Below are 27,878 nucleotides of genomic sequence, written 5' to 3' on the forward strand. Positions count from 1 at the left end.
CACCAGCTGGCCAGTGCTGAGCAGACCTGTGTCAGGGGAGGCACTGTGCTAGGCTTGGGTCAATGTGACGTGTGTGACTACCTTTACCTTAGGAGAGATTTTATCGTCCAGCCAGAGAGATACAGTAAACATATGGAAAAATGAAATTGCTTTATGCTAAGAGAGAGGGAACACAAATGTACAGGGTACCAGAGTAGCTACTTTGAGAAGCAGCTCTGTGGCCAATGTGGTTTTTTAAAAAAATATTTACATTTATTTATTTATTTATTTATTTATTTATTTATTTATTTATTTATAAAAATATTTATTCGAGAGAGAGAGAGAGAGAAGCAGGCTCTGTGCAGGGAGCCTGATGCCGGACTCGATCCCAGGACTCCAGGATCACGACCTGAGCCGAAGGCAGATGCTCGACCACTGAGCCATCCAGGTGTCCCAGGATTTTTTATTTTTAAGTAATCTCTACACCCAACATGGAGCGTGAACTCACAACCCTGAGATGAAGAGTCGCGTGCTCCGCTTGGCAGGGCCAGCCAGGTACCCCTGTGGTCAATGTGTTCTGACCTCCAGGAACCATTCTCTGACACCCGTGGGCCCATATTGCAAGTTATTTTCTCTTTCGAATACCTTGTATTCTTTCAGAGAAATTTTGGACCTTCCCAATCATATCAGCCAAAGACTTCCAACTGGAAATCCAGACTAGCGTCGAGAGATCCTGTGTTCTTAACACTGAGCTGATTGAAGTCTAGCCAAGAGCAAAGAAACAATGACAATAATGATAGAGCTATCCTCTCTTGAACATGTGCCTTGTGCCAGGCGTTATTTCACTGAGTTCTCTTAAGTATTTGAGGAGGGAACTGTTGTAATCCCTATTTCCAGATGAGAAGAATAAACTTTAGCTTAGTGCTCAAAGTAGTAATTTTTGGAACCAGGACACGGAACCAGACCCAGACCACAGGCTCATATTCTGACCTGCTGTCAGCCTGTGCCTGCGGTTCTGTCCAGGGTAAATATGTGATTTAGGGCAGTGGTCGGCAAACTACGGTTCTGTGGGCCAAATCCAGCTACCACTTGTTTTTGGGTGGCCTGTGAGCTAAGAGTGGTTTTTTACATTTTTTAAATGGTTAAAAAAAAATTAAGACAAGGATAATATTTTGTGACAGGTGAAAAATTATATGAAACACAAATTTAATGCTTATAAATAAAGTTTTATTGGAACACAGCCACGGTCATTAGGTAACACATCGTCTGAGGCTGATTGCTACAACATTTGTATGAGCTGCAAAGCCTAAAATATGTATTATACTGTCTGGCCTTTTACGGAAATATTTTGCTGACCTCTGATTTAGGGCATTCATTAGGCTTTATGAGATGTTGAAAATTACCCGTCACTTCCCATCTCTGTCTTCTTAATTCATGGACAGGCTCTACTGGGCCAGCTCTCCCATAATCCAGGATTTTATGACTCAGAGTTCTCTTTTCATTGCTTGGATGTCAGATTAAAGAATCTACTTTGTGGCATCACTGGCTTGATAGTACCTGCCCCAGGTGATTTGCCAAGGTGCCATTTTATCAAAGATTGGTTTCTCAGAGGGGATGATGGTATGGCTTTGCCTTGGAACACTTTTTGGTGGGGGGCAGTGGTTCTCTTTAACTTATTATTAAAAACTGATTGGAGAACCAAACAGTTGAAGTTTCCTGTGTTGTCTGAATGTTTTAGTGATGTACTTTTTAATTAGTAGGGAATATTGTAGGCAAAAAAATCTGTATACTGTCATCTATTACCACCACCTGTGAGTTTTGGCCACCCTGAGACTCTTCTGGCATATGGGGAGGCGTGGGTCCTGGGTCCTGTGCTTGCCACTAAACTGGGCAGACTAGACTACACCCACAGTGTGGGGAGTGGGGTTGACACCATGGATCTGTAGAGAGCGTCTCTCTCTCTGTGGCCTCAGTACAGCTCTGGCTGGGGTGGGCAGCAGGAGCCAGGAAGGCAACCAGTCTAAGAATTTTAACTGAAGTTCCTCTCATCCCACAACAGAATCCCAGATGCCAGCTTGCCCTTCTCTGCCATTCTCTAGCAGAAGTACCTTCTGGTTCTGTGGTTCTGCTTTTTCTTGGCAAGACCGTGTACTCCTCCCTATGCCTCACCTTTCAGATCCTCTGCTCCCAATTCCTGTGAGTGATAATAATTGTAATGATAGCTCACACTGACGGTCAGTGTTACTTCAGGATGGTTCTAAGAGGGCGTGAAAAGCATCTGAGTTGATGGAAATCACCACTGGCCCTTTGGCCCCTGAGGTGGGATCCACCCTTGGCTTTGTAGCCAGAGTAAACAGATATTGAGAGACCCCTTAGGTTTTTGTGGTCAGCTGAAGGCAGAACTTGTGAGGCTGGAAGCTGGAGCCTGGTATCCTGATGTTTGCCCTCTTCTAGGAAGAAGGGGGATCGATGTGGGAGACTGGGGAGTCAGGAAGGCATAGATTAGAGATACACCCACCTGGATGGGGTGAGGAAGAGGAGGGTTCCATGAAGAACTGGCCTGAGCATAGCAAGCACTTGGTAAGTGGTGCCTATAAGCTATTTTTGTCCATACTCTAAGGTGGATGGGCATTGCAGGAAGGATTTGGTGGGATTTTTGGAATGGTTTTATTATTCAGATTTAAAAGTAGAAAATTGGGGATCCCTGGGTGGCTCAGCGGTTTAGCGCCTGCCTTTGGCCCAGGGTGCGATCCTGGAATCCCGGGATCGAGTCCCACATCAGGCTCCCGGCATGGAGCCTGCTTCTCCCTCCTCCTGTGTCTCTGCCTCTCTCTCTCTATGTCTATCATAAGTAAATAAAAAAACCTTAAAAAAAAAAAAAGTAGGAAATTAAAGTCTTCACTGAAGGATCACTCTGGTTTTTTGCTTTTTTTTGGGGGTGGTGGTGGCAGCAGCAGCGTTGGGGTTGGTTGAGCCGGGGTGAGCAGAGAATTTAGGGGCAGGCAAACTGGTGCATTTTATATTCACATCGTGCAGTTAATTCACATTTGGGATTGGCCAGAAATCTCTTCTTAAGAGAGAAACTTACAAAGTAAACAGTTCTTTAGTAATTACAACCCGTGAATCTTGCAAGATTAATAGAATAGAAATCATTAGAAATAATTAATAGAAATTAAATTAATAGAAATTCAAATGTTTTCAGGGGTAGTTGGGAATGTAAGTAAATGGAATGAGCCAAATAATGAAAAAACCACAGTACCTCTTGATCTTTCATATGCTCACATTTGATAGGAAAAATGAACAGTGTGGGTACCATGTTGCTTTGTAACTGACATTTGTCCTCAGCATTGAGATCACAATAGTTGGGAGTGGCAGTGAACTCCTAGGACTTTCCCCATCAAAAGGAGGAAGACACTCAGATCCAATTAATTGCTTGAATGTGACCAGATAAGAAAGGCAGATCTTTTTTTTTTTTTTTTTAGAAGCTAAAAATTAGGATTTAAAAAATGCTTAGACTCCTATTTTTCATATTTTGTACCTTGTATATATATAATTTTATTTGTCAATTACATATCAATAAAGTTGGAAAGCACAATGGGGAAAAATAGGAAGTGTTCTCTTGGAGGTGAATTAAAAAAAATCTCTGCTGTGGATGGAATAAAACATGTCAGTGGGCTAGATTTGGACAATGGAACTCCAATTTAGGACCTTCAGACTTATACAATGTGGAGAAAGACTTCAGAAAGGGGTCTGGAGCTTGCCAACTCTCACAATCTCTTGAGATGAGGAGATGAGCTCTGCCAAGGGGTTTGTGGATTTGTGCTTTGGTCTCAGCCCTGGGTGATCTGGGTCCAGTTGCTGAACCATTCTGGCATTTAACTTTCTTCCTTCATAAAATCAGAGGGTAGGTAGATCACTAGTTTTCAAACTGTGTTCCTTCAGGTGCATCGGGGGTTCCATAAGTGTGTCATTAAAAACACCCTCCCCACTTTACAGCTGGGCTGTGCTTGAGATTGCAATCAAAGTGTAACAAACATGTTTGCCCAGATACATGTTACACCACAATTTTTTTTTTATTTTAAAGATTTTATTTATTTATTCATGAGAGACACACACACACACAGAGAGAGAGAGAGAGAGAGGCAGAGACACAGGCAGAGGGAGACGCAGGCTCCATCCAGGGAGCCTGACGTGGGACTCGATCCTGGGACTCCAGGATCACACCCTGGGCGGAAGGCAAGCACTAAACTGCTGAGCCACCCAGGGATCCCCACACCACAATTTTAATATGCTGGAGAATACCCATTAAATGTCAGAGTGTGGTTATGCATCAAAGTAATAATGAGATACCATGAACTTTGAAATTAGTATATAACAAAAAACGACTTTTATCCAAGCATCCCCATTTACACATATACATGTATTTCTAGAGATAGGTATGAAATGGGGAGCTCTGTACTTATAGTTCTTCAGAAGATTCTTTTTGAAAAAACAATCCTGCTGCTATGCTAAAAATACCCATGGAAACTTCTGGCCTGGGATTTCCTCAGCTCTGCATCTCAAAGTTCACATAGCCTCACCAAAATAGCCCCTCTGGTTACTTTTTTCTCTGTGCATTTGGTAGAGTTCATCATGCCTCCAACTGTCCCCAGAGGGAAGAGGTGAGGCAGCTGGTCTTTGTGGGCTGGTGGGTGCTCATTCCTTCCATCAAAACCTCACCTGGCTTTTTTGGGATGCAGAATTCTGGTAGATGCTGACCCTTCTCCACAAACCCTTTTGATGATAGCGTCAGGTTCAGAGAGCCACAGAGAAGCAGAGTCAGCCTGGCTTGGTCTGATGTCTTGTGCTATGGCAGTGCTTGCCATACTGCCCGTTGGCCTGCCTGTCCTTTGCCTTTTGGACTCTAGGGTAGAAATGGAGCCAGGTATTCAGGCCACCTCACAACACCACACTTGTCTTCTGGGGGAGTTTCCCACAAAGATATTTATTGCCCGACTTCTGGGTTCAGAGGAAGAGCCCACCCCATCTACCGTTTTCATGATCAATGATTTACCTTTTAGGGACCAGTTTTATAGGGAGCTGTTGGGTAATTTTCACATGGGAGATAAATGAGACTTCGGAAGAATGCGCTAAATCCCGTAAAATGCCATTTGATTTAAAAAATTGCTCGAAGCAGTTCACATTTTGGTTAATTACGTCAGTGGGTAAAAATAACTATTGTCATATGGTGTGTGGGCTTGGTTTTAGAAGGATAAAGAGTCTATTGTTACCCATTGTGTTCTTCAGTCACTTATTATCCATCCCTAAAAACCCAACGTGGGTAATGGAAAACCCGAAGATGTGTCACTTGCTAAAATCCAGGCGGCTCTACGAGTTTCCCTCAAGCTCTGCTCTCTTTGAGAGCAGCACAGAAGCCATCATTATCGAATCGGTTTAAGTGGGTTCATAGAACCTGTCCCCAAAGCCCACAACAGGCAGGGGTTCGTGGGTTCCATGGTCTCAGTTGGGACTTGTCCAGCGACAAGCCAGCTGAGTGCTCCGGGGAGTAGGTAAGGTGGCAGAGCTTCGGGGTCAGGGAGGCCTGCTTCCTGGCTCTAAGCTGCTGGGTCAGGAGCTTTACTTTTCCAAGGCTTAGTTTCTTCATCCAGAAAATGGGGATAAACACAGTTCCTGCCTCCTGGGATCGCTTTAAGGCTTAAATGGGTTGTTGAAGAGAACACAGGTAGCACAGTAACTGGGCGGTAGTTAAGAGCTCAGTCAATATTATAATAAGTAGAGTCAACCAGCATTAAGTCCCTGCATGGGGTCCTTCTCTAGGTGGTGATCCCATTGCTCTTCCCTGACACACCAGCCTCCATCCCCTACAGCCCCAGTACCCCCATGTTCACCATGTCTTTGGGCACCCCCTGCCTAGGTAGTGGGATGGCTCCTGGCTACCTCTCCACGTTGCAATGTCCTGTTCTTTCCTGCTTCTCCTACCTGTGAGTGCCTGGAGAGTTGATACCACCTTACGTGCCATTGGCGCCTTCGGCACCCAGCCCAGGCACCCATCTAGAGCCTGATGAGGTGCTACCGCCACGGGGAAGAGGCCTGAGTGACAGGGGCTGGAGGTAGCTCAGGATCTGGAAGCTCCTGGGAGCTGGGGCGGTCACCAAAGGTCACCAAGGGAGCTGCAAGGTGCAGCAGCATCAGAGGTTTGGGGAGGCAGGAAGATGGCTGGTGGGCTGTGGATAGAGAAACTTTATTGTGTTTGAGCTTTGGTGAGATCTCAGAAATGGGGTCTCTGTGACATACATCCCTCTGTTATTTGCCTGGAATGAGGGTGGTGATAGGCCCTCGTGCCCCAGAGCTCATGCCTATTGGTCACTGTGCTGGGCTGTGCCTACCCTAGTCACGGGCTCTCAGCAGTGACGGGACGCAAGCTCTGGACCGTGGATCCTCTGTGAACCCCCGTAGACCCCCTGCCCACTCCTCTTCACCCTGCCCTGCCATAGGTCGACACCTATGGATGCCCTTGACCTCCCCTCCACCCCCACCTCAGCCCCAGCTGGGTCAGCCCAGTGGGGACGGAAGCCCCAGATGGAGGCCAGAGAGGCAGCCCCTCAGCCCATCTCTTTTCCTGGCCCACTGCTACGGCCTCAGGATTCTTGCATTCCTTGTTGCTCCCCTTCCCCCTACTCCCACCCCCCACCCTTGTAAACAGGCCCTTTTAAACTGTCCTTAGTTTCCCCAGTTGAGTGTGCCATCTGTCCCTGCCAGGACCCTGGTGAATATTCCCATGGTTTAGGAAGAGGAATCTAGCAGTCCTATTTATTTTTCATTGGCCATTGAAGGGAGAGCCTAGGGGAGGGGCAACCAGGTACGTGGATGAAGGAATGGGGCCCGGCTCTCACCTTTGGTGTTCATCACAAGGGGCCTCCATGTAGGTTTTGGCTCCTATATTCCAAATGAAGGACTATGGATAGAGTCACAGTGATACTCTGACAATATATTTTTTTTAAAGATTTTATTTATTTATTCATGAGAGACACACAGAGAGCAGCAGAGACACAGGCAGAGGGGGAAGCAGGCTTCATGCAGGAAGCTTGATGTGGGACTCGATCCCAGGACCCCAGGATCACAGCCTGAGCCAAAGGCAGACACTCAACCACTGAGTCACTCAGCTTCCTCTGACAAGATTAAAACAAAAGAATACTGCAACAGATATTACCCTGTTCTGGCACTTAAATTTTTTATTTTGTAAGTGTATACTGAGCACTTCAAAAGATAAACGTGACCTGAGTTTTTCTCAGCCCTAGGAGGAGGAGAAGGAGGCTGTTTCTGTTATTTAGGGCTTGGGTTTAGGAGGATTTGGTTCGTCGTGGCCACAGTATGGAAGTGGGGAAGTCAAGGTGATGTGGGCAAGGAAGCATCTTAAGGACATAACACCCATAGGTCCCCATGAAGGGTGAAGGGACTGAGGAGTCAGGTTATTCTGAAGTTGATTGAGTGGGAGACCGGTTCGATGGGGCATCTACAGGGGGACTTGGAGAGAGGGGAAGAGAACATGTATGCATGTGTTTTGGTGTGGATGTAGGAGGAATGTTTATGTGTAGAGGAGCCGGGGAGAATTTAGAAGGTTTAGGTAAAGGTAGCTAGTGACGTCTTGTGTAAGGAGACTCCAGTGTTCAGAGTGGACCACTGATGTGGTAGCTGCAGCATTGGCTGAATTGGGATAGCATCGAGGGTAGTGTTGATAGTTTGGTTTTCTTGGCAGCGTGAAGGAGGATCCTTGTGCCCAGAGCCACAGTTTCAGGACTGGTTGGTAGTTCTGAAAGAGAAGGAGAAAGAGTTTTGGCTCATCACCGTAACCCGAGTGAAACAGGAACACCTCTCTGCACAAGGGGAGCGATGAATAAGGCTGGAAGGCTCAGTGGCCAGGGTCTGCTCCTCAGACGCCACTGTGTGGCATCGGGTGTTCAGCTAATGCTGCCGTGTGGTTGAACCGTAGGTTTCTGCTGTGCCGGGGGCATCTAGGTTACCAGAAGTCTGTGCAGAATCGAAGACAGTATCCTATTCCTTTTTTTGTAAGTTAGTATGTCTTCCTCCTAAATCAGTGAGCTTGGTCTCTCATCTCCATGCGCACTGAGGGGGCCTGTAGAAGCCTTGGGTCAGCTGGATGGGTGACTTGGCAGAGGAGTAGCGAGCCGTGGGGGTGAGCTGTGATACTCCTCTGGGTCTGCATCCCAGGACAGGAGGGGTGCGGGACGCTTGCTGTGAAAGTGGTTGAAGTCCAGGTAGAAGCCGAGACCTGGGTTCTGGTTTTGGTGCTGTGTGTCCTTGGGTAAGCCACTTACTGTCTCTGGGCTCCAGGGCCTGCCTCTGTAACTGAGTGCTGCTCATTTATTTAAATACAGGTGTGAGTTTCAGAGTGCCCGTCAGCTTGGCCAGTAGGATCTGAGCCTTGGTGTTGTCATCTGTGAAATGGGGATAAAAGTAGCTTGTGGAGTTGCTCTGAGGATGTAAAGATGCTAACGATCGCTGTTAAAGAGGTGGCTTCCTTTCATCTTCACTGCAGCAGGGTGGGAATGATTATCATCCCTGTTTACAGATGTAGACACCCAGGGACCAAGGGGTTAAGGTCCCGGCCCGAAGTCACAGAGCTGGGAAATGGTGGAGTTGCTGGATTTCTCACCAGGCAGTCGGATTCCACATCCCGAGCTCTTCAGCTGTGATTCTGGGACTGTGCTCAGCCAAAGGATGTAGAAAGCCCACCTCAGTGCCTGGCACACCGTAGGTGTTCAGGAAACTTGAGTTTCTTCCTTTGTATCCTTCCAGAATGTATCTGGAAGTGGAGGTCTCCAGAGCCCTGGCAACTACTAGTACTTCTCTTTCTATGGATTTCCCTTTTCTGGATATTTCATATAAATTGAAATCATACCACATACGGGCTTCTGCATCTGGCTTCTTGCAATGCAGCATGGTGTTTTTGAGGTTCACCCACCTTGGAGCATGTCCCAGAAGTTCGTTCCTTTTTAATGGCCGAATAGTATTCCATTGTATGGATATAGAGCATGTTGTTTATGCATTTATCTGTTTCTAGAAATTCAGTTGTCCTCTACCTTGGGTACTGTGAATAGTGCTGCTATGGCCCCCCACTGCCTTTTATGGAAGCTTTAGAGGGTCCCTGATTCAGTTTGGTTTCAGCGTCTGTGACTTCTGATGTCCCCTGAGTCCTAGTCACAGGGCAAGCTCACCTGTAACCCTGATTGATGGCTCTGCTGAAGCCAGGAGGGAGAGGCCTGGAGCCTCAGATGAGAAGGGGACAAACTTAGGAGTCTGATGTACTGCTGGCACTGAGCTTGGCTCTGCACACTAAATCTAGTTTCATTTCTGCCAAGGGGGCAGGTAGAGAGTAGAAATTGCTGGTTCTATCTCCAGCCGCAAGCATCTGTTTTCATATCTCCTTCCTGTGCCTGGGGCCAGTGACACTAGCCAGGAAACTCTGCTGTGTGTCCTCGGGTTGCACACTCTGAGCCCCAGTGTTCCTATCTGTAAAGTGGGGATTATAATCCCTAGTCTATAGGGTTGTTGTGAGGATTAAGGTAAAATGGAATGCTTGCTTCCTTTCCTATGAGGATTTGGGGTGGCTGGGTTAGGGACCAGTGATGGAAGGGCACTTGTGTGCAGGTTGATTTCTGTGGATGCCGTGTTGATTAACAACCATCGGGGCCCTTCTGGATCCTCTTAGAAGGGGAAGGAGCTGAGGTTACTCTCATTGTCAAGTTTAGCTGTCACTGCTGGGAAGTTGTCCCCAGCTTCCTTTTTTCTTTAGTTAACTTTGGTGCTTGGCATATGAATATTTTGGAACTGGGTTGCAACCAATTTCACCTCCAGGTACAAGTAGACTTTGAGCTCATTTTAGAAATATGGGTTTTCTGTTGATTGTATTCTTTAAAAAAGTATTTACAAATTTCCCCCATGCCAGGGGTATTGTGGGGTATTATTTGCAAAGGTCTTTTTTTTTTTTTCCTGTGGTCAGTGGAAGAATTTGGGACTCTGGCAGACCTGGGTTTGCATTCTGGTTTTACTTTTCCCTCATCAGCTCTGTGACCCTGAATCACAGATCACTGGCCTTTCACTTTCTTCATCTATAAAAGTGAGAGTAAATGTGAAAAATAGCTACCTTGTGTCAAATACTGTTCTTTTGGTTTTCAACATTAGACAACCTGAATAAAGCTAGTTAAATGATAAGGGGTATTGCATCTCCCCAAGCAAGAAGTCTGGTGGTAGGACAGGTGTAGGAATGGTTGATTTAGTAGCAAGGATCCAGGTGTTACCCCCTTCTGTCATCAGCCATCCTCAGCAGGTAGGTGATTTCTCACCTCCTTGTCACACAAAGGCTGCGTGCGGCAGCTCCAGGCATCATGGACAGGTCTGATGAAGTCTAGTGAACTCGGATGGTATTTTCTTCCATGTAATTCCTTTTTATTAGTGAGGAAGCCCCCCCCCCCCAACCCCTACCCCAAAGACCCCTTGTGGATTTCTCTTAGGTCCCTTTGTCCTGTGTCTTATTGTGGGCTCTTTAGGTCCCCTGGGTCCTTTAGAAAGGATCAAATTGCTTTATTTGGGAAGTCAGGCCCATGGGGGTCAAGATTAGGGAAAAGAAGGGGGAGGGAGGCCAGGAGGGATTGAAGCCATGTGATGCAGTGTGCCCTTGATCTGGCTATTGTTTCACACTGAGCTGAGCTGAGACGCGGCTGGTGTATTTGCATGGCACGTTTGGGAGGGCTGCCAGGAGAAACCATAACCCACATTTGTCAAGAACACTTTTACTTTGCTTGCTGGAGTTTTTGGAAGGTGGAGGGAAGAAAGGTGACACTGATAACTTTTTTAAGACTTATTTATTCAGAGAAAGAGAATGAGAGAGAGACAAAGACACAGGCAGAGGGAGAAGTAGGCTCCATGCAGGAAGCCTGATGTGGGACTTGATCCTGGGTTCTCCAGGATCACGCCCTGGACTGCAGGCCACACTAAACCGCTGTGCCACCTGGGCTGCCCTGACTCTCATAACTTTTAAAATAAATCTTTAAACCTTCCTTAAGTCCTAGCGTATTTCTCACCAGTTGCATTACATGGGAATGCAGGGTCTCTGGTGATTAAGACGTAGGCCCTGGAGTCAGACTCCCTGGGTTCAAGTCAGATGCTGCAGCTCACCAGCCCACAAGGGACCTGTTCCTACATTTAGGGTTGTTTGGAGCATTAGGTGAGTGAATATCTGAAAGCTCTTGGAACGGCACCTGACCGAGTCAGGCTCTGTGCATATTGATGGTGACCCTTGCCCTTTGGCCTCTAGAGCTCAGAGCTGTTTGGCATGTGGTCTCAAGTAATGACAAGCAGCCAATGTTTACTGAGTCTAGGGCTGTACCGGACACAGATCGAAATGCACAGTCTTTGCCTATGTGTATGCCCTCATTTGACTTCCCCCACTGAATGGTTCCTACCCCAGGGGTACCTTCCATCTGTCCTCTGGTTTTCACCTGCCTCCTTTCTCCCTCCACTGTGAGCCCCAGTGGGCTCACGCTTTACCCCATGCTGAACATATGCAGGGCGCCAGAGAAGTGCTTGTTCAGTGACTAGTCAGTGCTTTCTCCTCTACCTCTACTTCTTACCTTATGTCCTTTACTCTCCTAAAAACAGTTGAAGGGCAAGTCCAGATCGTCAATGTTTGTAGGCAATATATGGACAGATGGTTGACCCAATGGAATCCAGTTTAGGATACAACCTATATAGGTGTAGAGGACAAGATAATAACATCGCAAGGGGCTAGGATGGGCCAGTCTAGAGTCATGAGGTTACGTAGTTTATGTTTTCCAACTGCTGGGCAAAAAAGAAAAAAAAGGGCTTGCTGCCCTGGGCTAACTTGCATAGCAACCTGGTCCTCGTCTTTCTCTCTCCCGAGGTCCATCAGGGACAAGTGGCCTGATGCCTGGCATAGATGGATGGCAGGGGATGGAGGCAGGAAGATAAGCTAAAAGAGCATGGGCTTGAGGGTAGAGTGGGGGTAGGAAAGGAGAATCAACAGGATGTGGGCCCTGAGACTTGGGGAGGGGTGAAGAATGAGGAGGAATGCTCAGATTCCTTTGGGGACTGGTGCCTGGGCCCTTGGGAGATGCCGAGGAGTAGACCTTTCTTTCCGTCTGCCTAACCTTTGAGAGGATAATGAATGTTGTCTTTGCCTTCTCCATTTGGTAAGTGCAAAAGGTGTTTCCTTTGGGTTGAGTTGGGTTGGGTACTCAGGCTCCTGGACCTGACCAGCCTTGGCCTTGCTGTAGGACCTTAGGCCAGTCTTCTTCCTCCTCTGGGCCTTAGGCATTGCTTCCTTTCCAAAACAAGAGGTCCATTCTTTTCTTCAGTGTCATCTATTGAGTGCCTACTGTGCGCACCATTCTGGGCATGGGCACAGACAGGTTTCTGTTCTCATGGAGTGTACATTTTAGTTGGAGGAGGCTGCTGCTGATTGAAGTGGACGCAGAGGAGAAAACATGCCAGTGATATGATGGAGAGTCAGGGGTGCTGAGGTCTGCTGTTTGGTTGGAGAAGGATTCCCCGAGGAGCTGGCATTTTAGGCCATAACACTGGAAGGTCTGGGGCAGAGTGTTTTTGGAGAAAGGAATCAATATGTAAAGGCTGAAAGAGAGAACCAGTTTTGGGAACATTGTGAAGGGCATGATGAGATCATGGGGGACATGTAGGTTGCGGTTAAGAGTTTGGATTTTATTCTAAGTGTGATGGGGAACCTGGAGGACATCCCCCCCCCCCCCCCGCTAAAATCCCTTTTGATTATTTTCCTCTTCGTGAGTGCTGTCCTTTGAAAAATCTTGTTAACCAAAAAGGTGTGTTTACTAAACAACAGTGTGTACAACTTCAAATTATTTTAGGTCTTTAAAATATGGGGGAGTAATTTATGGATCATGATGAATATCTTTGAGGATGTTCCAGGGATCTAAGGATGGCAGATTGAGACACTCAACTACATAGTCTTTAAGGTTGCTCTGTTTCAAACATTCGTACTTCCCAAAGCTGCATGCCATATAATTAAAAAAAAAATACTGCCACCAACCATTAGAAGGAAAAAGATGGATTTTTGCATAAGAAAAATCGCAAACCCAGTAGATTTCTTCTCTTGTGCACTTGGCTTTACATTGTGCACTTGCCACCTGAAAATGGCTCTGGGGAAGGGGTGTCATGGTTCTGCTTTTCTTTTCTCTGCCCTAGAGAATCTTGATTCTGCTTCTGTGTCCTTCTGCCTCAATTCACGATGTGGTGGCAGGAGGGAGTGCTGGGGGAGCTGCTCCAGGGTTGGATGTGTCTTTGGGGAGGAACACTGGGTAGCTCGGCCTGCATAACCGAGTTAATCCATTGTTTGTAACCTACCTCTGGTTTAACCGAGTTCCCTTATCCAGTGTCCTCGCACTCTAATCCCTGCCAGCGGGCCTTTTTAAATGCACGAGTTAACACCCCATCCCCATTATTAAATTCTCAACTGCTTTATCCCTGATTTGCATTTTCCGTGGCTGAATGAATGCGCTGACTTCCGTTTTCTTTTTCTGTTACAGATGGTGTGCGCAGGTGACTGTAAGTACCACTTCCCTCTCTTCTCTTGTGTTGTTCGCTACCGCCCCCTGACGGACACAGCAGCATTTACAGCAATGTGAACAACCCCAGAAAATGCTAGTTTGTTCAAACTCTCTTAGTTTCCAGTTTTTCTTTAGAAGTGGGGTGAGTGTGGAAACAGCAAGTGAAGGAAAGAATTCAATTGAGCAACTTTGACAAAAATTTTATATTTTCTGTGATTTTTTTTCTCGCCAGCCTACCTCTGTGGATGATTTTTAAAAAGACTTAAATTTTCATAATGCAGTGTGGTTTATGTTTATTTTATGCGCTGCTAGCCAATAAGTTTTTTTTTTTTGGTTGCTACAGTGCTCCATGATTTTTAAAGTGGTGTAAAGGGTTTGTGTAACCTTTGGAAAACCAGACATAGCCTCCTGTATATTTTTCTTCTGTGTGGAGGGTAGAGTCCCAGTTGCTAACTGAGGTTGGTCCATAGACGTACTCCCTGGTCTAGAGTAAAATGAGAAAAATAAGGCTATGATAAGTTTTAAAGTAAAGCTAAATATATTTAGTTGAAAGCACCATTTATTCTGGGATTATGTTCTTACTAATTTTGGGGGTCGTAATTTGTTTCTATAAGTAAAGATAACAGTAGTTGGTAGTCTGTTTTTTTTTTTTTTAAATGTACCTTCCAGAATAAATAAAAATTGGTAGCTTTTATCTATCCTCAAAATTTGGGAACTCCCCGCCCCCCCCCCCCCATTGGTAAAGCCCCCAATCTGTGAACCATGGAGATAAAATAATTAGAATGTTCTTTCAGGGCCAAAGAAAGGGAGCAGATCTTGCTGAAACTTCTAATAAAGCCAATCTCAGTTAATAACAGTGATTATGCAAAGTCTGTACAAACAATGGGAAGAGCTCTGCAGTTGCTTTTTCTTGCTTGAGAATCAGTTTGGTAAATAAGCTGGTAGGGTACCTTTACAGACTTGAATCACTGGTGCCAAAGCGAAAACTTCTATGCACAGAGGTAGTATTTTAAAGCAGGGAAAGAGGATATGAAGGAACTAGGATTCATTTTAAAAATCATAATAAAAACCTGCTGTATAGTGAGCATATCGTGGGAGGTGCCATTTTGCTAGTTTGCGTGACCACTGGTTCAGGCTACTCAGATTGGTCACATTTATCACTGAAAAGTTTCTCGGTGCCTTACTAAGATGAATGTCGGTGTCTGTAGATGTGACTGTTACGCAGTCACAACCGAAGCCTCAGACACAGGAAAGAAGAGTGAAATGCAAACTAAAAAGTCTGTGAACTGTAGTGATAAAATAATTAGAATGTTCTCTTAGAATTTTGAGTAAAATCACATGCTAACGACCAGCAGGATGGGATTCTGAACCCGGATTTTATAAATGTCCAAATCCAGTGACCTTGGTTATCATGTCATGCATGGTGCCTTAAAAATGGTCCTTTATGTTTAAAATAGTGTATTAGAGCTGTCAACAGAGGAACCCAATGAGGAGAGGTTTTAAGGGGCGAATTCCAGGTCACACAGCTAAGGGGCAGAGCAGGTTCTTGCATCCCAAATTCAAAGAGCAGCTCCTTTCTCTTTATGCCATCCTCTCTCATGCCATCGTAGTGCCCGAAAATGGCAGAGCTTCCTCCTAGTATCAGTACTTGGCAAAAGAGTTAGCTTCTCCATCATGCAAGCCCTCTTCACAGGCAGTGTTTTCTAAGAATGATGAGATAGACTCCTTTTGCATCTTGGATCTTTTTTTGTATCAGCTTCTATATAGATTTAATCCATGTTCAAGTCATAGCCAACATTGGTAACTCCACCATTTTTGTCTCCTGTGTTTTAAATAACACACATGCATACATGTATGCACATGCATCTAAAATTAGTTTGTAGGAGCAAAGTCCAAGAAGCAAAGAAAGGGAAATGAAATTCTGTGATTGCACAATTCACTTCTAAAAAGTAGACATGTAGAGCCGTCCTGACTCTTACAATTTACTTTCGTTCTCTTTTTAAAAAAGATTTTATTTATTTATTAGAGAGAGAGAGAGAGAGAGAGAGAGAGAGCACATGAATGAGCAGAAGGCAGGGGAGGAGCAGAGGGAGAGGGAGAAGAAGCAGACTCGGGGCTTGATCCCAGGACCCTGAGATCCTGACCTGAACTGAAGGCAGACACTTAATGGACTGAGCCACCCAGGCGCCCCTTACATTTCTTTTTTAAATATAATTTCTTCCCCTGTCCTTCGGGAAACAATGTTTAAGTAGAACCCATGTTTGTGTTTGACATCGAAGCTTTTTCCGTCAATACAACCAGTATGACCACAACATGGGAAGACACGAGTGCAACTGTCTCTATGTACATGACTACAGAGAACAGTGACATGGAGAGTAACCAGACGACTCTTGATAAACATCCAACAAGGGATAACGTCACAGACTTTAGTCCAACAGCTCCAAACATGTCCTTTGTCACTTCAGATATAGTCAACAAGACTTCGGAATGGGAAGCTCCCATGGCTGTAAATGAGATAACAGGTAAGGTGAACTCCCGGGAATGGTCGTGAACATTTCCTTTTCACCTTGTCCATTCAAGTTGCCTACTGGGGAGAGATTGGTTTTCATTAGCAGCGGAAGAGGAGAAAAGATTCTATATTATTTTAAACCCAGGAGTACAGATTATTTGGCCAGACCATTTGGTATTAGGGTCCTAGGTGTTTTGGGAGGTTTTAAGTCATTCCAACAGACAGTTTTATTTTTTAATTAAATTAATTAAATTAATTAATTAATTAATTAATTTATAAAGATTTTTATTTATTTATTCATGAGAGACAGAGAAAAAAGAGAGAGGGGGTGGGGGGCAGAGACACAGGCAGAGGGAGAAGCAGGCTCCATGCAGGGAGCCCAGTGTGATACTCCATCCCGGGTCTCCAGGATCACGCCCTGGGCTGAAGACGGCGCTAAACCACTGAGCCACCGGGGCTGCCCCCAACAGACAGTCTTAAAAATCCTTGGCTATTATTGGCTAATATTTACTTTTCTCTTAAGGCTTGGGAACAGAGACCTCATTAGACATGTTCTTTTTTTTTTTTTTTTTTTTTTTCATTAGACATGTTCTTGATGGTGTCAGTACTTAGTAGGCTTCTCTTAACCTCTGCAGGAAAGTTGATGCTGGTTTATATTCTCAGGAATTCTTGCTGGGCCTGAAAGTTTGGTATACTTTTTGAGGAGTGTGTGTTTCAAATGAAGTAATAGCCCTGTGACATTTGGTAAGGTTGAAATTTTTATTTAGCTTAGATGTCAGTACCCTTAGCCACGTGTTATAGCTGCAAATTTAGCTTTCTCTCTCTTTCTTTAAGCTGGAAAGAACTAAAAATATAAAGAAAAGACGAGAAGCTCTTTTTAAATCGAAAAGAAGCAAAAATTTATAAACGAGATCCTCTGTTGCTTTTCTGATCTGGAGATGTAATTTTTTGGCTGGTTAGGGCCACAGAAGCTTGACCTCCTGGAGCCCATGGTTTGAAGTGACCACCTGCCTAGCATAGCACCTTCTGCACATGGAACAAGCAAACCAAACCAGGGGTTTTCAGTAGGTTTTTAAAGCCAGGAAGCAATTTCTTTAAATAATAAAATCTTGCCCAGAAGCCCAATAAGTGAAAAGAACTGGAGAGAGAGGAGCAACGGGGGTGGGTGTCACAGGTACCTTCAAAAAAACTCTTGGAGTTCCTCAGAGAAGAGTTTTTGAGGCAAAAAAACAAAAACAAAAACAAAAACAAAACTCTTATGATAGAGGCTTGCTATATTATGAAAGAGAGAAGAACAGGAGGAGAGGGCAGGGAGAAGATGAAGAGAGTGAAGGAGGAAAAAGAAGACTTTAGCAATGGCGATGGAGATCAGGTTACACAGGATTGGTGGCTATAGGAAAGTGGAGGTGGAGAGGGAGCAAGAAGCTCCCAGGAGCTGAGTGTCCTCCCTCTACCTGAGGGAGGACCTACCTCCCTGGGACAAGGCTTTGTTCATCAGCTACTATTTATTGAGCACATACTATGTGCTCAGTTGCTCTTTATACATTGTACTGTCTTCACACTAACCCCAAGGGCCACAGTGAAAAACTGTAATGCCAAGGAGTTGGGATTCTTCGAGGGCTCAGTTCTTGAGCATGAAGTGGTAGGAACCCAGGGGGCCTGGCTTCAGAGTACTAGGCAACTCTGAAGCTGGCAATAGTTGGTTACCCCAGGTCCTTTCGCTGACTACTTTTTTGGTGTTACATTTCTTTCCAAAAGAAAAAGGACACAGGAGTGATCCCATTTAGAAATCTTGGCGCCCAAGATGTTTGATGTGAAGAGTAGACTTCAGGAGGGGATTAACTTGCTTTAGAGCCAGCCACACCTTCCACTTCAGCCCTGCAGACCTCAGGCAGGGATTTACTGAATCCCCAACATTGCTGGTGGTACATGTGCTCAGAGCTGGAGCCTTGGGTTCTGATTTCCCTGACGCCACCAGTGATGTGTGTTCTTGAGCCAGTCACTCCGCCTCTCTGTGTTTCTACCTTGCCCTCTCTAGAATGAAGGGAGCAGACATCATGTTGGCTGAAATGTCTGGTTTATGTCACAGCCAGCCAAATAAAGTGATGAAAAGAGTGGTGGGGGGTAGATGGGAGACATTCTGAAGAACCCCTTTGGGGTTGGAATACAGGGATGAGCTCCTCAGTTGAAATGTCCGGGTGCTATGAAATGATACGATTTGTATTATCTTGACTTGAGACCTTTAGAAGTAGCAAACTATCACTTTGTGTGGAGCTTTGCTCCCAATGCCCAAAACAAAGATGATTCAATGCTGCTGTTTGACAGTTTTGAAAACTGTTTCGAAGAGTGTCAAATCACTGTTGAAGTGAATGTTGAGGGGAGTGGGACAGACCCTCAAAATCTTTGGCTCCTAGGTGTCTTCTTTTCTCCATAATGCTATATATATTTGTTCCTGCTGTGAAATGATGAAATTGCACTGGACCCTGATATCAAGAAAATATTCTTAACGGGTCATATGGAAAAATATCAGTGACCCCAGTCATTCTTTGTGAGGAGTGACTGCAAATGTCTTATTCCATCAATGCCCATTGTGTGTTTTTAAAATAGAACCAAGTCCAGTTTCTGGTCTTCGTCTTGCCCTCCTGGGTTTCACGCAAGCTACTCTTACCTGGAAGAATGCCAATGGCACTGCCACCTGTCGGCTGCTCCTTGAAAGCATCGGAAGTAGTAAGGATTTGACGCAAGACTCAGTGGTCAATATCTCAGGCCTGATACCAGGAACTCGAAACAAGTTCACCTTGTCTTTCTCAGACCCGAATGAACAGAGAGAGTCCTCGGTTATAAATAGTAGCTTAGGTGAGTTTACAAAAGTGTGCTTCTTATCTGCCTTGCTGGCTTTGCCTTTCAGTAACATCATAGTTTGAAGAAATATCATTCTTCTATTTGTCCAGGATTTTAGAATTTATAGAGAGGGCTTTCCTTCACATTTTGGTGCGACCCTACATTTGTATGAAGAAGGTGGGGTATGTTCTTCTTTTACAGGTCAGATCATTGGGGTTCAGAACGGTAATGGGGGTTGGAACTTTTTGAGTCTGGCATCCCAGAGAGGAGCTGGCCCCTTTAGCTTTATGAACTTTCAGCAGAATGAATAACAGATGTGTTAATTCGAGTAGGGCTATGGGAGGAACTTGCCACATCCATTGAGAAAAGGGATGCTTAGCAAGTACTTCTAGCAGACATCTACTGCATTGCGAATGGAGTGGCCATTTGCAGATGTTAAGCATTTTCAGAGGGAACCTGGTGAATTGAGAAGAACCTAATCCCCATTTTACACATAAGGAAACAGCTATACAGTGGGTGTTAGGATTCTTGACTGCAAGTGACAGAAGCCAAACTTTTAAAAAAAGGGATTTTCTTTATTTATTCATGAGAGACAGAGAGAGAGAAAAGAGAGGTAGAGACTTAGGCAGAGGGAGAAGCAGGCTCCCCTGTGGGGAGGCCCAGTGTGGGACTCCATCCCAGGACCCTGGGATCGCGACCTGAGCTAAAGGCAGATGCTCAACCACTGAGCCACCAGGTACCTCTAGAAGCCAGACTTTAAGTAGTTTGGGCCAGAAGAGCAACTTATTGGCTTGTACCTATTTTCCCACAGTGGACAGTAAGGCCTGTAGGAAGGAGATGAGGTGACTCCCATGTCCTCTTCCTCCTTCTTTCTGTACCAGCCTCATTCTCAGAGCAGCTCCTTCCACTCACCTCAGGGAGAAACCTAGCAATAGGTTCCCCATTTTACCCTCTATCAGAAGGGGTATGGCCCAGGGGAGAAATTCCTAGAGCGGGCTCTGATCAGCTAGGTTTGAGTCATGTGGCTGTCCCTGGATGACCATGTTTAGAGTTGGGTGGGAGAAGATTTCCTGAAAGAAGGGGAAGAGCGGAAAAGAGCTGAGCTGGAAAGAGAAGCACAGATATCTGGTGGTACCTGGGATAAAAGTAGAAAGTAAAATATCTGCCAAAAATTGAGGCCTTTTGAGGAGGATGTTGTATCTCTCTCGGGGGAAGGAAGGGAAGAATTTGTGGAGTACTAGCTGTGGGCACTGCCTGATGCGTCCTCTTGTCAGGGAGGTGCTTTTGATTGAAGTTAATGTATTTGACTCTTGTGTTTGGAACAGATGCCAACAGCACAGAGAGCTCCTCCCAGCAGTCCACGACCCCCACTGACTCTGTGTCTCAATCTGACCTCCAACATGCAGACCCGTCTTCTGACCATCCTCTGACCCAACATTCAGACCCGTCTTCTGACCATCCTCTTACCCAAGACACGGAAGTCCTGCTGTTTGGGTTGAAGTCCAACACACAGTACAAGGCCACTGTTTATTCTCAAGCAGCAGATGGCACAGAAGGACAGCCCCGAAACATAACTTTCAGGACAGGTATGTTGAATTTTGAAGAATGTCTTCAGCCAGAGTCTTCCAGCACAGAGTTTTGTCCTCTGTGATTCTGGTTCTCATTTATCTCTTGCTTCATAAACAGTTTTGTTGTCAGTGGCAGTTTTCTGGAAGAGGGTTTGGGCAGAGCAAATCTAGTGAGTTTCTTCATCACTGTAGCCAAGACGCTTCTTTCCTTCAGCTCAGTAAAGCGTATGAAGCAGCTACTATGTACAGACGCTAGGTGCTACTTCATGTTTTTCTTTCGAGTCTTTGCACATGAACCAGTGACAAACTGGTGTAGTATTTTTCCCTTGAAAATAAGTATTTGTGTTGTCATTGTTGGTTAATTATTTTCCCCTTCAGATAAGAAAAAAAAATTTATTTTGGCCTGACCTTAGAATGCATGCTGATCTTTCTTTTGAAACTTGTTGACATGCACATTGCTGCTTTCTACCTATAATTTAGCGGTACTTCCACTCTGTATATAGACCAGTATTTGGAGGTGTTTTGGATTGGTACTGATGAGGGGGGCAAAGAAATGCATGATTCCTCTCTGGCGGGATTCTGTATAGATGGGGAATTGAGCAAGACCCACATGCATTGAGAGGCACATGGTCCAGCCCTAAGGGCTCAGGATTAAATGCTGTACCAGTGTCCCCCTCAGGGATTTGGTTGAGGCAACATGAGCTAACCCTGGTCACCTGATCCAAAAATATATGTATTCTCGAAGGCTATCAGAGACCTGTAGAATGGAGGAATAGGGATGGGGGCTGAGGGACACAGGGTAGAAAATAAGACAAGTATCCACTCTGGAAGGCTGGATCACACTGGACCTGGTGACACACCATCGGGACTCAAAGTCCCAAGATGGAGAGGGTGTCGCATTCCTGCTTCCTGCATGGCTGTGTTGGGGAAGGGAGTGCTGTCCCCCAGGTTTTTTTTTCCCCCCAGGTTTTATGTGGGTGGTAGGCTCTTCCTTCCACCAAGGTGGGTTGGGGTGCTGTTTGGAAGAAGTAGCCATGAAAGGCAACACATGGCCACTGTCCACTGCAGCTGCCCACCAAGTGCTCTGGGGATTGGAAGGCTGGAGCATGAGTTTAACATCAAATCCCAAGGGAAGGCCTCTTCTGTAGGTGGGATTTGAACTTGTTTTGAAAAGAGAATAGGATTTGAATAAATGGAGAGAAGGAGGAAGACCTGCCCATTGAGGAAACCTTATGGGTGAAGGTCCAGGTAGCAGACACCAAGATATGAAGGTAGAGAGGCACTGGGAGTCCATGACAGCTCAAGGACCCAGATAATTCCAGAGGGGTTGATTTCATTTCTGGAGAGATATGATCATGTGGTTGAGAGTTGTGTGTTTCTCTTAGAGAGTGGGGTGGGGGTCATGCTGTAGAGTACTCAGAGGCAATGACTGGTCATGGTGCTTGCACAGGGTTGGACAATCTGGGCAGGACACCTATGAAAAGTTGTATCTGTAAAGAATTACTGCTTTTCCTGGTATCTACCTTGAAGGAGGGTCCACTCGTGTCCTCCTTTCTTCTTTCCCTTTCTACTAATGGGTAGAGAGGGGAGGATGTAGCTATAGGAAATGCTGCTTGACTTCTAGGGATCCTCAGTGACCTGGCAGGTTGGCAGGTGGGAGGGCTTGATCTCTAGAGGCTGGGTCAAGTTGGAGGAGGAGGAAGGATGGGCCCTCTAGGGGTGCCTTTGACAGCGGTAGGCTGTCCTATGCACAGATGCTTGTGCAAGAGGGTGAATGGGCCCCCTGCCAAGCAATGTCCCCAGAGCTGGATCCATCCAACAACGCTTTGCCTGATTTGCTAAGATGGGTCATGTGGATTAGTGTGGGTCTTGAGTTCCCTGCTTTTAAAGGGGTTTGAGCAGGGTGCCTGGGGTGGTTAAGTCTGCCTTTGGCTCAGGTTGTGATCCCAGGGTCCTGGGATCCAGCCCTGCATTGGGCTCCCTACTCCGTGGGGAGCCTACTTCTTCCTCTGTCTTCTGCCTCCCTCTCTCTGTCTCTCATGAATAAATAAATAAAATCTTAAAAAAAAAAGTGGTTTGAGCAGAATTAAAATAATAGTGATCGTATTTTAGACTCTTAGTTGTATGGATGAACACAGCCTGGTTTGTATTGAACTGCCCTAGCCTTGATAAATAATAATTATGGTCACCTTAACCCTCTCTGTGTGTTATGTATGTGAGTGTATATATGTAGACATACGCACATATGTACAAGTATCATACCAGGCATTTTTTAGGTGACTAGGTAGGTGGGATGGAGGTTAAGGAAATCATCAGAGCGTTGTTGAGACACCTGAGCAAGGTGAAAGAAGTGCTTCTGGAGCCCAGTGAGGGCTGGGGCAGTGGAGGAGGCAGACACACCAGAGCAACAACCCAGAGCAGAGGCAGGGGGAAGAAGACTTGGATGGCTTTTTTCTCTACCTCCCGGTAGCCTGCTTGCAGGCTTGCAGGTGGAACCCTATCCCAGGCCATCTGGCAGGATGCCCCAGGGGTGCAGTGTGTAGAAGTCAGCCTCCCTGGGCACAGAACAGGCAGGAGAAGGATGGAGGATGGATTGGGAACATGGGGTGAGCAAGTGGCAAATAACCAGAGCTCTGTGTTATCTTGAGATTAGGAGTGTTACCCCAATTTTACAGATGAGGAAACTGAGCTCAAGGAATTTTCCTAAGATCTACCTGGCCATTAATGCAGAGCTAACCTCGGAACCCAGACCTGCTTCATGCCAAAGCATGTGATCTTTCATCGATCCTGTAGTGTATAGTTCATACTGGATGGACGGATGCTTGAGAGGGTTTCTGGGTCATCCCGGTACCTGGGCAGGCATGAGTCGAGTCCATGTTATTGCTAAGGAGCCTGTCATAGCTCTAAGAGTAAACTCATAAGAAGAACAAAGACTGACTATGCAGTTGCAATCGGCTGCATTGTTTTGCACTGATGATGACACCTGACATTTGCTGGGACCCCCATACACTTGTGTATATTGTGGTTGTGGGTAAATGGTGCAGAATAGGAAGGCACAATCGCTGAGATTATTTTTTACTGTAGATGCCATGCCCTGATGATGGTTTCTTTCTTTCTCTTTCTCTCTCTCTGGCTTGGCCATACTGGTTACTGTTAACTCCTCTTGTGTCTTCACAGTTGCCAGTCAAGTTATTGATATTGAAGTTGTGAACATCACTGCGACGAGCATGAACCTCACCTGGAAAATCAATGATAATGAGTCATCCTCTCTCTATAGCTATGAGATCCAAGTTGCTGGGGAGACTGGTTCCCTCAACCTCAGTGTCAATACGAAATGGGTCTTTATCACTTCGCTCAACTCGAGTACTTTATACAACATCACAGTGCGTCCTTTCCTTGCCAATGTTTCTGAGGGCCTGCCGGGTTTTCACCAAGTGTACACCCGTGAGTTCACTCATTGCTTTGCTAAACTTTCTCACCTGCCTGCTATGTGTGAGGCCCCGGTATGAAACAAAGCTCTGTTCCTGCCTCAGGAGAAGCACAGCTCAGTGTATGAGCCCACAGAGGCTCTCACCTTCTTCAGGATGTATGCTGTAATAACAGGGATCATTGATTGACCTCCCCATGTGCCGAGCATTGTCTCATGTGATGTTCACAGATCTGTGACATGGTTGTTGTTGACCTTATTTTATGGATGAGGAAGCCACGAGAGAGGTGCTGGGAGGCAGGTGTCACACCTGTTAAGTGGCAGAGATGGGGTTAGATGGTTGGGCACTCTTGACTCCAGGCTGGGCTTGTCATGACCATTGTAGTGTAGTGGAGGCAAATCAGTGCATGGAGACAAAAAGAGCCTGGATGTTCATGTTCCTTTGTCTTTTAGAGAGTGACATTATAATGGAGCAGGGCACAGATATATATCATCGTTTTTTTTTTTTTTTCTTCTTCTTAACTGTGCCTTAAAGATAAGATGATAGGCAGCAAATAAAAAGCTTTCTGTTTCAAAGAAGGTCCAGTAATTAAAACAATAATGGTATACCAGCAGTATATAGTATAATAGTATCAGCATTGTACCATGTAAGGGGCTTTAGGATTCCTGTGTTACAGATAAGAAAGCTGCAGCCCAGCTGAATGATTTGCCCAAGGCTATAGAGCTAGCCTGCAAGTGGCAGATCAGAGACTTGTGCCTTGCTCTGGACCCAGGGTTCGTTTGACAGAATGCTTTCTTTTAGGTGTGTGTTGCTTCTTGGGAAGCACATCTTAGTTGATTTTTTTGGTTTGTTCGTTTTTGTTTTTTAAGAGAGAGACAGTGAGGTGGAGGGCAGAGCAGTAGGCAGAAAGAGAGGGGGAGACAGAGAATCTTAAGCAGGCTCTATGCCCAGCATGGAGCCCAACTTGGGACTCGATCTCATGACCCTGAGATCATGACCTGAACCAAAATCAAGAGTTGGACACTTAACCAATGGAGCCATCCAGGCGCCCCCACACTGTAGGCATTTTTACAGATGTCTTACCCCTTTGGGGGTAAATGGAATTTGTTTTCACTTCTCCACCTTTTACATTTTTTACTGTTTAATCCCTTTAAGTTGGTCCGAGGGTTGTGGGTTATTGTTAAGCTGTTTATTAGTCAGGATTAGGTTTGGCGGTGAGTAACAGAAAACTTCCCGAGTATACATGGCTTAAACAAAACATTTTCATTGTAAAAGAAGCACAACGCCAGGCAGGATGGGATGGTAGAGTGTTAGCCAGGCTCCCCTGCAGGACACAGAAACTATGAGCTTTTTTAAGCCAAAAGGAGTTTAATCCTGGGAAGTGGGGGCTTATAGAATTATTGTGAAGGCTGGTGTATTATTTTGCTGGGGCTGCCATGACAAAGTGCCACAGACCGGAAAGCAACAGAAATTTATTTTTCACAGTTCTGGAGGCAAGAAGTCTGAGATCAAGATGACACATGTGGGGTTTCCTCTGAGGCCATTCTCCTTGGCTACCTTCTCCTTGTGTCTTCACATGGTTGTCTTTTGGTCTACACATGTCTGTGTCCTAATCTCTTTTTATAAGGACACCGGTTATACTGGATTAGGGTCCACTCTAATGACCTCATTTTACTTTGATCACCTGTTTAAAGACCGTATCTCCAAATGTACCTCATATTTTGAGGTACTGAGGGTTAGGACTTCAACATAGGAATTTTGAGGGGACACAATTCAAGTTGTAACAGCTGGGGAGCAGGCTTTAGGCTGGGACCCAGGAATGACTCCCACCTTAAGGGTGCACCTTGGTTACAGAGCTCCGGGGATGTATATTCTCAGCTGTAGTTCAGGATCAGAAAGCCACAGGCACCACCACAGCCACAATGTTGGTTCTAGAGCTAGGCAGCCTGAGCTCCAGGTGGTTGCATGTCTATTCCAGTGACAAGGAGGAGGAGGGACAGAAAGTAGGCTCCACACTTTCCTAGAAGTCATCTAGCAGCAGGGGAGGCTGGGAAATGTAGTCTTTCTTTCTGATGGCCATAGCTAAAAATCTATGTTCTGAGCGATTAAAGACAGAGTGGGGTAGAGATCAGTATTGTCCCATGTCAGGAGCCTCTGCTGCATGTCCCTAAGCAGAGATTCTTTCATTTCTAGTGAATGACTTTGTACAACCAAGAAATGTGCAGTTTCTATGCTCTTATAGCCAAGTGTTTTCTCAGTGGCCAGAAAAACCAGTTTCTGAAGGGCTTGTGTTGGAAATGATAATACAAGGAAGAGAAAAAGACAGGTCAGGTGTCCCAAGTGTTCATTTAATCTCAGCGTAAATACTTTTATGAAGTTCAGTCACTCTTGTCTTCTGGAGAAATAAGTTCCTAATCTAGTTGTTTACTTTATTTCCTCAGCCCCTCATCCAGTTTCTGACTTTCGAGTGACGAGTGTTAGCACAAGGGCTATTGGCTTAGCTTGGAGCAGCAATGACTCAGCTATCTTTAAGATATTTACCTCGAAGAATGGAACGGAAAGAATTCAGGAGAACACAACCACCCACCAAAGTATCATCATTGATGGCCTAACCCCTGGAACTGAGTATCGTTTTGAAATATTTCCGCAAGGACCAAATGGGACTCAAGGGGATTCCCAGACAGTTTGGCATAGCACAGGTAAGAAAATAGGCTGTTTTCTGCAAAACGGTTTCTTGAAGTCAGTGTAACTTATAATGTCAAGTTTTCCAAATACGGCCTTTCCTTTTATGTCACAAAAATATTTTAAAAAATTATAATGATAGTAATGCATATTCATTTTATAATATACACAGACAAGCAAAAAGAAGAAAATGACATGGTAAACTATCCACTAGAAATAATCACTGATAACTTTTGGTATGTTCTTGGTGTATGAAATAATTACTGATAACTTTTATGATTTTACAATTTTAAGATATATACAGGGGTGTGTGTGTATTTTTTAAGATTTTATTTATCTGAGAGAGAGAGAGAGTGAGTGAGAGGAGAGAGAGCACAAGCGGTGGAGAAGAGGCAGGAGGAGCAGAGGGAAGGGGAGAAGCAGACTCTTCGCTGAGCAGGGAGTCCAATACAGGGGTCAACTCCGCACTCCAGGATCATGACCCAAGCCAAAAGTAGATGTTCAACCGACTGAGCCACCCAGTCACCCATTATATATATATTTTTTCTCTTACAAACATTGAGGTCATCCTGTTGATGTGGTTTTATAATCTGCTTTTTCTACTTAGCAGCTTATTGTGGATATTTTTCCCTTTCAACACAAATATTTCTACAGGATAATTTTAATACCTGCCTGGCATTTAGACAAATCAAAGGTCGACAGATAATAATGGCCCATGGGCCAAATCTGGCCCACTGCCTATTTTTGAAAATAAAGTCTTATTGGAACACAACCATGCTTATATATTTACATATGGTCTACAACTTCTTTTGTGCTAGAAATGAGTAGTTGCAACAGAAAATATATGGCCCACAAAGCTTAAAATATTAATTCTTTAAGGTGGCCCTTAAAGCAAAACTTACTTGACCCCTGAGATAAATCATTGTTCAAAGTATGACTCAGGGATCCTTGAGAGTTCCCTAGTTTTTTTCAAGGGGTCAACAAGGCATTATTATTATCATAATGCTGCTAAAATGTTATTTGGCTTCTTCACTTTTATTCTTTCATGGTGACTGTATGATGGAGTTTTCCAGATGCTATGTGACAAGGGATGACATCACCCACTCTGATGGCTAATGGAATGTATGCTGGTGTATTCTTACGTTTTAAAAATATCCTCATTTTTATTTCTAGTATAGTAAATATAAACATAGCCTGCATAAAAAAAAAATTCTCTTTTAAGAGGTGATGAAGGAGTCCTGAGACTCAAAGT

At 45.1% G+C, this 27,878-nt stretch overlaps 1 protein-coding gene across 1 annotated transcript in view; it reads left to right on the plus strand.

Moving 5' to 3' along the window:
• PTPRJ (protein tyrosine phosphatase receptor type J) overlaps positions 1–27,878 on the plus strand; it is a 162,328-nt gene that overhangs the window by 97,653 nt on the left and 36,797 nt on the right. The window contains exons 2-7 of the mRNA XM_077863277.1: positions 13,578–13,596; positions 15,878–16,120; positions 18,715–18,963; positions 20,274–20,534; positions 23,694–23,960; positions 26,386–26,643. Coding sequence (XP_077719403.1) covers positions 13,578–13,596; positions 15,878–16,120; positions 18,715–18,963; positions 20,274–20,534; positions 23,694–23,960; positions 26,386–26,643 — 1,297 coding nt within the window. The remainder of the gene's footprint in view (positions 1–13,577; positions 13,597–15,877; positions 16,121–18,714; positions 18,964–20,273; positions 20,535–23,693; positions 23,961–26,385; positions 26,644–27,878) is intronic.

Source organism: Canis aureus, chromosome 21 (assembly GCF_053574225.1).
Source record: "Canis aureus isolate CA01 chromosome 21, VMU_Caureus_v.1.0, whole genome shotgun sequence".
In the NCBI taxonomy this organism is placed as follows: domain Eukaryota; kingdom Metazoa; phylum Chordata; class Mammalia; order Carnivora; family Canidae; genus Canis; species Canis aureus.